General features: G+C 39.0%; 2 protein-coding genes across 2 annotated transcripts; one reads left to right on the top strand and one right to left on the bottom strand.

The window, feature by feature from the left end:
- Nucleotides 1-1,627: 1,627 nt before the first annotated feature.
- tpd52l1 (tpd52 like 1) lies at nucleotides 1,628-6,952 on the top strand (the record flags this gene model as incomplete). The annotated part of the gene is given in 4 exon segments (XM_036147562.1): nucleotides 1,628-1,642; nucleotides 2,116-2,154; nucleotides 2,491-2,551; nucleotides 5,434-6,952. Coding segments are annotated over 4 exon segments (238 nt in total), but the record flags the coding sequence as incomplete, so codon positions are not given.
- Nucleotides 6,834-11,386, bottom strand: hddc2 (HD domain containing 2). The gene is made up of 6 exons (XM_012868792.3): nucleotides 11,244-11,386; nucleotides 10,010-10,131; nucleotides 9,780-9,882; nucleotides 9,627-9,695; nucleotides 7,514-7,652; nucleotides 6,834-7,378 (listed from the first exon to the last, which is right to left on the bottom strand). The coding sequence occupies exons 1-6, from the start codon at nucleotides 11,316-11,318 to the stop codon at nucleotides 7,263-7,265; spliced, it is 624 nt and encodes a 207-aa protein (XP_012724246.2). The 5' UTR covers nucleotides 11,319-11,386; the 3' UTR covers nucleotides 6,834-7,262.
- Between the last annotated feature and the right edge of the window lie 161 nt (nucleotides 11,387-11,547).

Genomic DNA, 11,547 nt, shown 5'->3' with positions numbered 1-11,547 from the left:
AAAAAAGCCTTAAAACAAATGAATGTTTTATTACTGTAGTGTAGTTTCACGCTGAGAAAAACAACCTTTATTTTGAGGCTAGTTATGTTATGAAGAAAATCCAACAAAAAAAAGCTGTTTTTATCAAAATCACCAGCGCTATAGTTTCTGGTAAACCTGCTGTTATAACTTTTTAGACTGCTTTTAGCTAACAGGTCAATCCTTATTCTTCTCCTTTAACATTTCAGAGGGTGGATCATATACAGAGAAGAACCTTTCACCTTTCCTATATGCACAATTTCCTCTCTTATGACCCCCCCTACCCCCTCCCCCTCTTCCCTTCAGCTAATCCCCACAGGCTTTCTAAAGCCTTTAGGTCTTGGGAATCAGTGGGTCTTCTTTTAGAGGTGACCCATGCTTAGATTTCTGTTAAAAACAGATTTTAAATCAAATGAAGTATAGTCATAAATGCCAGGCCCTCTTACGAAGGTTCTCCGAGCCTTTTGAAAAGCAACAGGCCCACAGCCTCCCAGATCCCCCCCATTTACTTGACAGTTCACTGCTAAAAGGGAACTAAAAGTAAGTAAAATTCTCTTGAAATGAGTGTTTTTGTCCTTGATTTAAGCAGGTTAATAAGATTATCTGCCAATGGAATGAGTACTTCTACCCCTAAAATAAGATAATTAGATAAACTGCACTTGAAGTAAGATCATGGAGATAAGTTATTCCTATGTTTCGTGCAAAAATCTCATTCAATTGGCAGATCATTTAAACATGCTACTCAAATCAAGGACACATGCACTCATTTCAAGGAAATTTTACTTACTTTTAGTTCCATTTTTGCAGTGTATACCCAACCTTACTTACTAATTGCAAATGTGGCCATATGTTTCGGATGATTATCTGGTTGAAGGTTGAGAGGCCGGACAGACGACACCATACACCCTTAACAAATTTCCAAAAAGCCCACAGCATCACAGATCCTCCGCCATACACGTGTTCGTTGTTGGCTTTATGGCAAGCCTTCCTTTCATACTTGTTGCCAAAAAACTCCGTACAATTTGTGCTTGTGCTGGTGGGGCAGGAAAGGCTTCCTCCTGGCGAGTGGTGGTCACGGTGACTTGGTGAGCTTCTCTTTTGAAGAGGAAAGTTGGGGAGTATTAATTAAAAGTTCAAAGACACTACATCAGCCTTTAAAAGTAAAGAATTTTAGTGTTGTGGTGCCAGTAAGTTGGGAGTGTGCTGTACAGAAATAAACATTAACTGATTGAACCAAGAGTGATTATTAGGAATAAATGAATGTTGGGGGGGAGAAAAAAAACTTTATTATTCAAATATTTTGCAGAGGTTTTTGCTTTTAAAGGACTTTAAACTTGGTCTTCTTGCCGTGCAGTGGTGCTGTGTCTTTAAAAGCGCTCTCGTCATGTTATTGTCTGTTTTACCTGTGTTTAAAACTTTCTCTCACCTGGTTCCCTACGTATTCATCATTGCATTGATCCGTTTATTTCCTTTTTCTTTTTTGTGAAATGGATTCATATCTCTATCAGTTAAATGGAATTAAAAGAGCATGACTGTGACGGATTGTGTCCAGTCTGAATGTTGTAAAAAGCACCTAAACTGTTCTCTATTTCCCTTCACGCTTTCCAAGGTCCAACTCAATAGGGTAAGAATCACCCAGCCGGTTATGTCACATTCGTTGCCTGTCGCTAAGACCTCTTAGCTCAGTATATCTCAGTCAGATCAGCAGTTAACACCAGCTGGATGGCATCAGAGTGCATTTGGCCAGCTTAGAAATAGTTGCTGTCACGGCCGGCAGCTGAACTCGGTCAGCTGTTGATCTCTGCAAAGGTTCCCTCCTGAGTGATTGTCTGTGGCTCTTCTTTAACCGGACAAAGTTAAATCTCTTGTCAGGGTTCACTAGTTTTTAACTGGAAATTTGGACAGTATTAAAAGTGGCAAAGAAATCCTACATTATCTCCCAAACATCTCCACTGCAACATTGGAATATTCCTGTTGGCAAAGATGTTTGATATGAAAGGAGACGCCGCAGGGCGATCGCTGCACATGTCGAGGTTGCTTCTGTGTGTAATCTTGGCTAATCATTGACTTCTCTCTCACCACGCTCTCTGGGGACAGATACTCTGTCAGGCACTCTATGAGCATGCCTACCATGAGGTAAACACTGTGTGTGTGTGTGTGTGTGTGTGTGTGTGTGTGTGTGTGTGTGTGTGTGTTGGAGATGCTTTTTTTTGGCCCTGTAGGGCAGCTTGAAATACCTGACATGTTTTCACAAGTTCCCACCCTCTCTTATCAGATGGCGTCCCTCCTTCCCGTTTATACAAATGTGTAAAAAATGTGTTTATGCTAGAAACTCTGTCTATCCCCCCTCCAACATAATTCACAACCAGTGATTTCAGATTTATATCTGTGTATTCAAACGGTTCTATTTTCAGAATATACCAAAAAAAAAAAACATTTTTTTTTAAAACCATGTTAATGTTTTGTTCACAGAAACTCCCCCAGCTTCAGATCCTTTGAAGAGAAAGTTGAAAATACAGTTTCCACCATCAAGGTAAGCTGTATTTGCGTGTAATGTTTTTAGGTAGCGTGAGCTTATATTATCAAAAGTGGTAAGCAGCAATTTTGCGTCATATTCAAGATGTGAAAAGCTGTCAGTTGTTGACATTTAACTTTTCTACCAGGAAACAGGATGTCTGAATCCTTAGAAAATCCAGCTGATGCGCTACCTTGCAAAAAAGCATTTCTTGCAACAATTTACCTCTTGTGATGAAGAATAATTGTTTCAGTTTCAGACTTTAGACCTCACTAAGACTGCAATAATACAAGTTTTAAATTTTTATCTTAGTATTACTCAATCTCATTACTGCGTTTGACACATTTGACCTTAACGTACTGATTAATAGACTGGAACAGTGGATGGGATTGTCTGGCCCTTAGATGCTATGTGGCAGACCGGGACCACTAGTTAACGTTTAGTAATTTTAAATCTTAGTGGGGGTCATAAAGGGTCCATTTCCAGGCCATTTTTATTTAACATTTAGATTATTCCCCTAGCTGAGATTGTAATTTTTACAATATATTTTACCATATGTATGATGATTACACACAACTTTTATCCCTTTTTCACCACCACATTTATATGTAGTTGAGGTCAAAGATAACACATAACCCTGAAAATATATTTTAAACAATGAAAAATGGTGGTGGCAGCATCATACTGTGGAAATGCTTTTTTTTCCCAGCAGGTACACAGTTTGTTATTATAGGTTTATTAGAGCTGATAGGAAGATAGATGGTCTTAGGTCAGTGTTTGATGAAAACCTGTTAGAACTTTTAGCCTTAGTTGGGCTGTCCCATAAAATCTTTATGAAATACATTAAAGTTTGTGCTTGTGAGACGAAAAAATGAAAGAAGGTGGAACACTTTGCAAGGCTTTATCGGACGGGTCCTTTTTGTCGTTGCTACAACAAGTAGATAATCATGTTTCTTTTGAGGGTCAGCTGCTGTAAGTCTGAGGCCAAGTGTCGTCAAAAGATAACACTCTTAGGTGACTACACGATGGTGCCAGAAACAAATTAGGGTTTTGTCTGTATAATGTGGCCGCTGTCATAGTGAATAAAGAGCTAAAGGTCAGATTAATCTTGGGTGTCCTCTTTTAGAGGGTTTTTTCAGGCATGTCCCACTGGGTCAGGGGTCTGCAACCTGTGGCTCCAGAACCGCTTGTGGTTCTTTACACCTTCAGCTTTGGCTCTTAAAAACTTAGACCAAAAATGCGGGGAGGGAAAAAACTGGTCAATGTTTCTAAATGTAAAGGTAATTTAAAATTGCTAGCTCTAGGATGTATTTAGTTCTGCAATATATGCATAACATTTCCAGAAAGAAAGAAACCAATGCTGTATAGAATATTTTACTATAGATGAATAAAGTATCTTTTTGTCAATAGGTTTCAAACGACTTGCTTTTCCATCATTTGATGCCATTTGCTATAAAAATCAAAAGTCCAATTGAAGAAAATGCATTAAACCTAAATATAAAAATGCTGTTGGTTGAAACAATAAAAACTGTTGATCTTTAATTAAAAAAAATGTAAACAAAGTTCCTATAGTATACTCTAAAAACAAGCTCTTGTTTCAAAGAGATGTGTAACTTGTGTGGCTCTAAACAAAATTTGTTAGACCGAGGGCAAAAATGGCTCTGCGGGTTGTAAAGGTTACTGACCCCTGCACTGGGTGGAGGCTCCGGGGAAAACCTGGAACTCGTTGGATCGACTATATACTCAAGATTCTCTTTCTCCAGGGAAAAACTTGGGATCCCCCTGAATGCACTTGGGAGCTTTGTTGGGAAGGGTCTCCTCTCCACGGTGATATTCCAGCCACAAAATTGCATTATGGCTGCAAAATGACAGTAAAGATTATTGATTGATGAACTAAACTTTAGGATTACCATTGATGTTTCTTTCATTTTATTGGAAATCTGGATAAAAAGCTCTCAAAAAATGCTACAAGCCTGTTTGGATCAGTTGGAGTTGGTCAAAATGTTCTACCCTGAATAAAATATGTTACATACTGATCTCCAACCTTTACATTGATGGCATTTCCAATGTTGGCTCCTTGTGGCCTTTTTAATCGTCAGAGTGCTCTGCAGAAAGTATATTTCCTTTGATTCTTTTTATAAACAACAGAGATATTTAGTGTTTTAATGTACAAAGTTTTTTCTGAAATAATCAGCATAAAGATTTATTTTTTATTAAATTTTTCTTTTAGCTCTTTTGACACGAGCCCTTACATCTGTCCATCATCTGGTGGGGAAGGATGCTCCGCCTCTTTGTGTCCGTATTGTTGCTTGCTCTAATTTAATTGATTAGTTGAAATACTTTAGCCTTTTTTGTTGTGGTGCACCCGTTTTGAAGAGATGTTTCCCAGCTGTGGTCAACCAGAGAGCTTTAGGCTCTACACCACACTGGCAGTATGTTTCCGCAGTGAGCTTCTGTGGCTGGGAAGTTTCTTCTTCACATGTTACAGTGAAACAGAGAGCTGAACACTATAATCTGTGTGTAATTACTATCATATAGTGTGACAGTGAGAGCGTGGATTATTTATATCCTCTCTGACACACCGTGGCGTCCTCTGCTTGAACTTCTGTTACTAACTTGGTTTTAGGACGGCTGGTTTCTACTCGCTGCTGCCCAGTAGGGGAAAGTAACTAGATGCCTATTGTAATTTTTCTTCTAATAAGCTGTTGAAACACCTTTATTAGGGTGTAAAGCTAGGGTTTTAAGCGCTTGTCGCTTGATGGTGGTGTTTTTGAGAGCTTAAATCTTGTTGCACAGCACCAGAACTATTGTAGTACCGAATTAATACATGTTCTTTATAATTTCATAATGCGTGATGTTTTTTTTTTCTTCCTCTGTTCTTCATCTCTTTCTGATACCAGACTAAAGTTGGAGGCACTGGGACCGGAGGCAGCTTCGAGGAAGTCCTCTCGTCTGCAGCCAACGCCAGCGTTCAGGAAACACCCACTAACAACCTGACTGACCCTGCGGAGAGACCCTGTTAGGACTCCAAAGCGCCGCTCTTCCTCCTCTCCTTCTCTCTTGCTGTATCACAGCACATTGTTGTGTATCTACTAGAACTTCTGACCAAAGCGGAAAGCAATGTTTTGATTTGCAGACAAATCTTTTGCGTAAACCTTGCGACACTCGTGAAATTGCTGGCAATGCCGCGTTAATTAGGCTTGGCTAAAATACCTTCGCTTTCATTTCGGAATCTCAAAATGGCCGACTATAGAAGCACGTGGGCTCTCACCAGACAATGAATGGGGAAAAAAATTCATTGTTGAGGCTCTTGGCTTCCAGACACTCAGTTGTAGTTGAGATTCTCTAAAACGAGATCATAGTTCATATTTCTAATGTCTTTCTAACTTCATCAAAAATTACATTTTGTTCTCCTTTAATCCCAGTATTAGTCTGACGCCATTAAAACGGCTCCATTTTCAGTCTGTTGCACTATAAATAATTCTTTGTGTTTTAGTTAAACGCAGTTTTATCTACAAAAACTGGCTCAAACGTTTTCACTTGTTACACTACCACACCTACAGGTCATGCATACTACGTGTCCCATTTACTTTATTACACATTACCTACTAACTAATAAAACATGTTTGTGTTGTGTGCATAACAATTTATGGCTACTATTTCAAAAATAAAAAACTGCATGGATTTACAAAACAATATGTTAAACAAGCCGTAGGGAAGTTTTTTTTCCATTGAATCTGTGTGGGCTCTTTAGAACTTTGCCATGAAATTGACTTTTCCAGTGAATTCATGTATTTTCAACTGTTTAAATGTTTTCACACTATGAAGGATTCCCTCCTCCTTCCCGAAGGCTCCAGAAGATGCCAGTAACCCACTATTTATTTTTTTATTTTTTTTATTAAATTAAATTCACATCAGCATTCATGTACTGAAAGAACCATTTTTCCAGTCTGTGAGGTAATAAATGTTTTGGTAATGGAAAATGCAAAGGATGGGATTGGCATTTACATAACAAACAACTTTTTAATACCTTAGTCACATTTACCAGAGACGAGTTTAACAGAGGTGTAAATATTAACGATCATTCATCCCAAAGCAAATGGAGAAAGCAATCGACGCCGAATGTACGAGCCTGCTTCAGCTCTGCAAACGAGAAATGAAAGCAAAATCTAATGCAACGCCCTGAATCATGACGCAGAACCTCATTTTGTGACATGATTCGTTTCTGTTCCTCCTGTGCATATTCCAGTGACAGCGTGAAATATTCATATTACGGAGGAAACTATCTGTTTGAGACATGTGGTGCTGCAACATTTACTTTTTTTTTTTTTATAGATAACTTTTGTTGGATTTTACCTGATAATGTGTACAATGTTACAGTATTTAAAACTTACCAATAAACACGGTGGATGTAGGAAATTTTGCTTTGGAGAGTTTTCTAAACCACAGATAAGCATGTAAGACAATGGATATTTGTTTGTTTGGATGTGTGTGTATAGATAGGTAGATAGATAGATGAAATAAATAAAACCAGTTTATGTTAAACCAGAAATCTGTTTCATCATCAGCCAGTCTGAACAGGGTGGAGCAGGATTTTGCGCTCTGACTGGATGTTTGGTTCTGCTTGTACATGCAGGGTGTGCTCCAGGCTGCTTTCTCCGTCCATGAGGATAAATTAGTATTTTTTTTTCCTTCTTGCCCACAGTCAGGACTAGTGTGACTTTGTGTGTTAGTGTTCAGATTCTGAGCCGTCAGTCTGTGAGTTCTTCTGCTCCTTGGCGCTCCTTCCTCTTTGTTCGTTTAGAGAGCCGAGCAGCTGGAGGACATCCGGGTGGTCGAAGCGACCTTAAAAGGGCGTAAAAACCGAAGAGTCGGAAATCGGGCTGCTTTGAAACTGTTAAATGCAAATTCCATAATGCAAATGAAATGTCAAATTTCCAGAACGATAGAGGGAGAGTTACTCTGGGGCCGGGCCCGTACCTGTAGTGGAGTCGAAGAACTCCTGGAGTCTTCCTGGCGTTCCCTCCAGCTCTTCGTACTCATGAGCCTGCATGATCATCTCCAGGAGGTCAAACTGTTTCACCAGCCTGGCCTCTGGACTACTCTGGGACTCGTATTCCTGCCAAACACACAAAAACTCTTGTTTCACCTAAACAATACACTAAGGCTGCAGGGAAAACGTATTTGCCACATCAAATTTCTTCTTTTTAAGTTTGAATCTTAAGTTTGAAGTATTTAGGTTTGAATCCCGGTTGCGTCAAGAAGGGCGTCCGACATAAAAACTCTGTGAAGTAGGTCTGCAGGTTGTAAGGACTCTCTGGTGACCCCTGAACAAGACAGCAGCTGAAAGGACTCATTCACTCAGATTTCTTCTTTTAGCTTTTTAGCCCCTCTTAAATGTTTTTCAAACATGGTTTGATATAACTTAAAATAAACACATTTTTTTTTAAGTTATGAAGGAAAAAAAAAGATTTCTGACCAACCTGGCTTAGTTTGAAAAAGTAAATCCAACTTAAAAACCCAAATAATGCCTCTTTAGGAGGCAAGTGTTAGGGGTAACTGGCAGTGAGTCTTTAACATCACAGTGGAGAAATTTCTGCCCACTCATCATTGTACAAAGGTTCTGATCCAACCGGATTGTAAAGTTGCCGATAATGAATGGCTTGTTTCAGGTCCTGTCAGAACGTTAGATTTAAGATTGAACTTCGAATAGGGCACATCCAAGAGCTTCTCTTTTTCTAACCCTAACCCTTTTGTAATTTTTTTTTTTTTAGCATTTGGAGGTGTTCTTGCTGATTTGTTTTAAATCATCATCCTGCTGCATAACCCAAGTGTGCTGTAGCTTAAAGCTATATTTGGTAATCCTGTTCAGAAACACTGAGTGAAATGTTCCATCAATCCAGAGACTCATCAATACATTATGTATTTAGAAAAAAATAAATAAAAATCAGACCACTGTAAAAACTCTGACCCTGCCATTCAGTCCAAATGGAGAGAACCTTTGAATGGAGCATTGAAGGGAGGTGAAGGAGGTGGTGGAGCTAAGAGGAGGTGACACTTTCAAGACTTGATAGTCCCCCAACATCACTTACTATAGCTTTAAGGTCACAAATTCATGGCGAGACGTACTCATTCAGGATTTTCTGCTGAATTTGTGGCTCCATCAATTATCTAAAGTTATCCAGATCCTGAGGTGGCAAAGCTGCCCTGGGCCACTAAACTACCATGACTGATGATGCTTTTTCCTGAAATGCTGCATCAGTTTTATGCCAGGCCCAGATGCCGCAGTACAAACACCTTCCAAAAAGTTTCAGTTCCTATCAGTCCACAGAATATGTTTCCAAAAGTTGAGGCAATCTTTAAGATGTCTTTTTGGTCACCCGTGGTTTTGGTCCTAGAACTATCCAGTGTACGCCATTTTCATTCTCTTTTTCTTAATGTTTAACTGAGAACCCTGACTTTAGCTGAAACAAGTGAGGCCTGCAGTGTTTTGGTGTTGACGGAGGTCTTATTTAACATGCTGGAAGAGTTGTGGCTGTGCTCTTGGTTTAACTTTGGTGGGCCAGACGCTCCTGGGGAAGTTCATCATCAATGTTCCATGTTTTCTTCTTTTGTGGATAATGGCTCGCACTGCAATTCAACAGAGACTCAAACCCTTAGAAATGGCCTGGTTCTTGATTTTTATTTTTTATATGGTAATAAGGCTTTGCGAGATCTTTTTAGCCGCCTTCATTCTGTCAGACAACTTCTATTCAACTGATTTCCTAATTGTACAGGTGTCACATGCAGTAGGTCTGGTGAGTGAAATTGGACCAGAGAAAAATCTGGTGATTCGTAGTTAATTCATGTTTGAACAAGAAGGATGAGGGTGGTTTGGAAAACGATTTCCCTTGACAATTGAAATCATTATTTCCAAACTGCTAACTCAAGTTGTGTTTGATTTTAAAATCTGTTTGATAATCTAAAACATTTAAGAGAGACTTAATGGCATAACTGAAAAAATATGTAACAGAAAATAGTTTTTTTCAAAACACTTTAGTTCAAAGGGACAGGAAACACAAGAATCACATGGCTTCATCCAAAATCAGCATACCTCCCACAGCACGTAAATCTCCTGTTTGAGACCCTCCGGCAGCAGATTTGTCAGATGTCTCATTGCTTCCTGAAAGAGAGATGTTTTATTCTTTCTTTCCCTTAAAGTGCCTCATACAGAGAATGTGACTTTAATGAGTTTTTCCTCACTTGCCTCTTCTCTCCTGTGTTTCTCTGCTTTACTGATGTTGTCCGACGGTGCGATATCTCCCACAATGCACTCCGCCATATCATGTACAAGTGCAAGTTTTATGCACCTGAGGGAAGAAATGAGATTCGTAGGCAGGTAAAGGATTCTCCTTTTATTGGAGCGACCATTTTTTCCCTTAAAGGGTATGTAGGGTTGAAATTCCAAAGGGATAGTAATATGAATATAGAACCCACCTGTCTCTGTCTACTGTAGGGTCAGTGATGGTCAGAGACATCATAGCCATCCTGTACATGTGGTCTGACACGCTCTCAGGATTCTTCACCTTTCTGTACACCCAGCCGGTCCGTGGGACCCTCTGCAAAACATCATAGGTCATCAAAAGCTTAAAAATGTAGGCTTAAATGCACAGCTCCATGCAAAATTGTTTATATCCTTTTGCTGTTTTTTTTTTTTACATTTGTCACATAACAACCATGAACATTTATTGATTATATTGGGATTTTATATAATAGATCAGCAGATAGAAGGATTATGAAAAGGAAGCTTTTTTTTTTTACAGTTAAAATTTGAAATGTGTGGCATATGTAATAAGCATCCCCACAGCATGATGCTGTAAACATCAAGTTTCTCCAATGGAATGGAACTCAAGGTATTACATTTACACCGCACACTCCTTTGCATGTAGGTCAACAGGTTGCCGCCCTGTGCACCATTCCTAAGCAGTTTCCCGCTGCAATACATCTGCACAACGCAAACCCGGAATAATGCACGTAGATATGTCTGCCACTTAGTGCTTCTGCAAATAATTGTGTCATTCTTATTCAATTGTTCTTATACAACTTGCATTTGTTTTGTTTGTTAATCCATATTATATAGTTTTACACTTACTCGACTATAGGTTTGTCAAAGTGTCGCACCTTATAACTATAGCAAATTCCTGGTGTAAAATATTAGCCCTGGAGTTTGATGTAGTTAAAATATATAAGACAAACTACTATTTTAAACACTAGAATTTACCTTTTATTAACGAAACACAAACTTTTAAGACGTTTGTGAACTAAGCTAAGTCTAAAAACATTTCATATTTACACTTGATTGGAGGGGGGGGGGGGGGGGGGGGGGGGGGGGAGAAAAAAAAAAAAAAAAAACACTGAACACAAGACAACTCGAGTCATCGCCAGACTTGCGCACTGTACTAAAAAGTGACAATCTTAAATTAATGGGTCCCATCTAAAGTGGAATTAAAATAAACGATTGCACCAATACAACACTTATTTGATCTAAACATAAACGTTGTATTTTTAATTCAAAAGGTTCCACCGCAGTAATAAAGCGGTGGCTTGTTTACATGCCAGGCTATAGCAGCAGACTTTACACGCCAAGTACTTTCGATTCTCTAAAATCCGGACACACACACACACACACAATCCCCATGAACGAGCAAAACTGTAATGATATACGTCTTACTTTTAGCTGTCCGATAAGCTTCATAAACTGCAACATATCACTCATGCCGGTTGATTTCCCAGTGTGGGCCGCCATCTTTATCTGTTGACCCGGATGTAGAAACCCAGCTTGGAAACTGCCGCTAGGTAACAAACGATTCAAATGTGAACCGGTTCAGCTTTTTATCCTCGCATCTGGATGTAATTAATCAAGATAAAAAAGATATGATTCATTTTTTACATATATATAAATGTGGACTCTTTTGAAAAATACCCCATGTGCGAAAATGTTCGCTTTGGTCGATATAAGTATTTAATAACAGTAG

Source organism: Fundulus heteroclitus, chromosome 15, assembly GCF_011125445.2.
Source record: "Fundulus heteroclitus isolate FHET01 chromosome 15, MU-UCD_Fhet_4.1, whole genome shotgun sequence".
NCBI classification, from domain to species: domain Eukaryota; kingdom Metazoa; phylum Chordata; class Actinopteri; order Cyprinodontiformes; family Fundulidae; genus Fundulus; species Fundulus heteroclitus.
Note: the sequence above shows the minus strand (reverse complement) of the source record. Positions and strands in the feature narration are given on the sequence as shown.

Bases quoted from the DNA above. Each gene is read 5' to 3' on its own strand.
- hddc2 (XM_012868792.3), bottom strand. From the start codon at position 11,318: ATGGCGGCCCACACTGGGAAATCAACCGGCATGAGTGATATGTTGCAG. The intron at 9,696-9,779 runs GCAAGTGAGGAA...TCTCTCTTTCAG, and splicing joins AGAAACACAGGAGAGAAGAG to GAAGCAATGAGACATCTGAC. The intron at 7,379-7,513 runs GTACGGGCCCGG...CGCCCTTTTAAG, and splicing joins GTTCTTCGACTCCACTACAG to GTCGCTTCGACCACCCGGAT.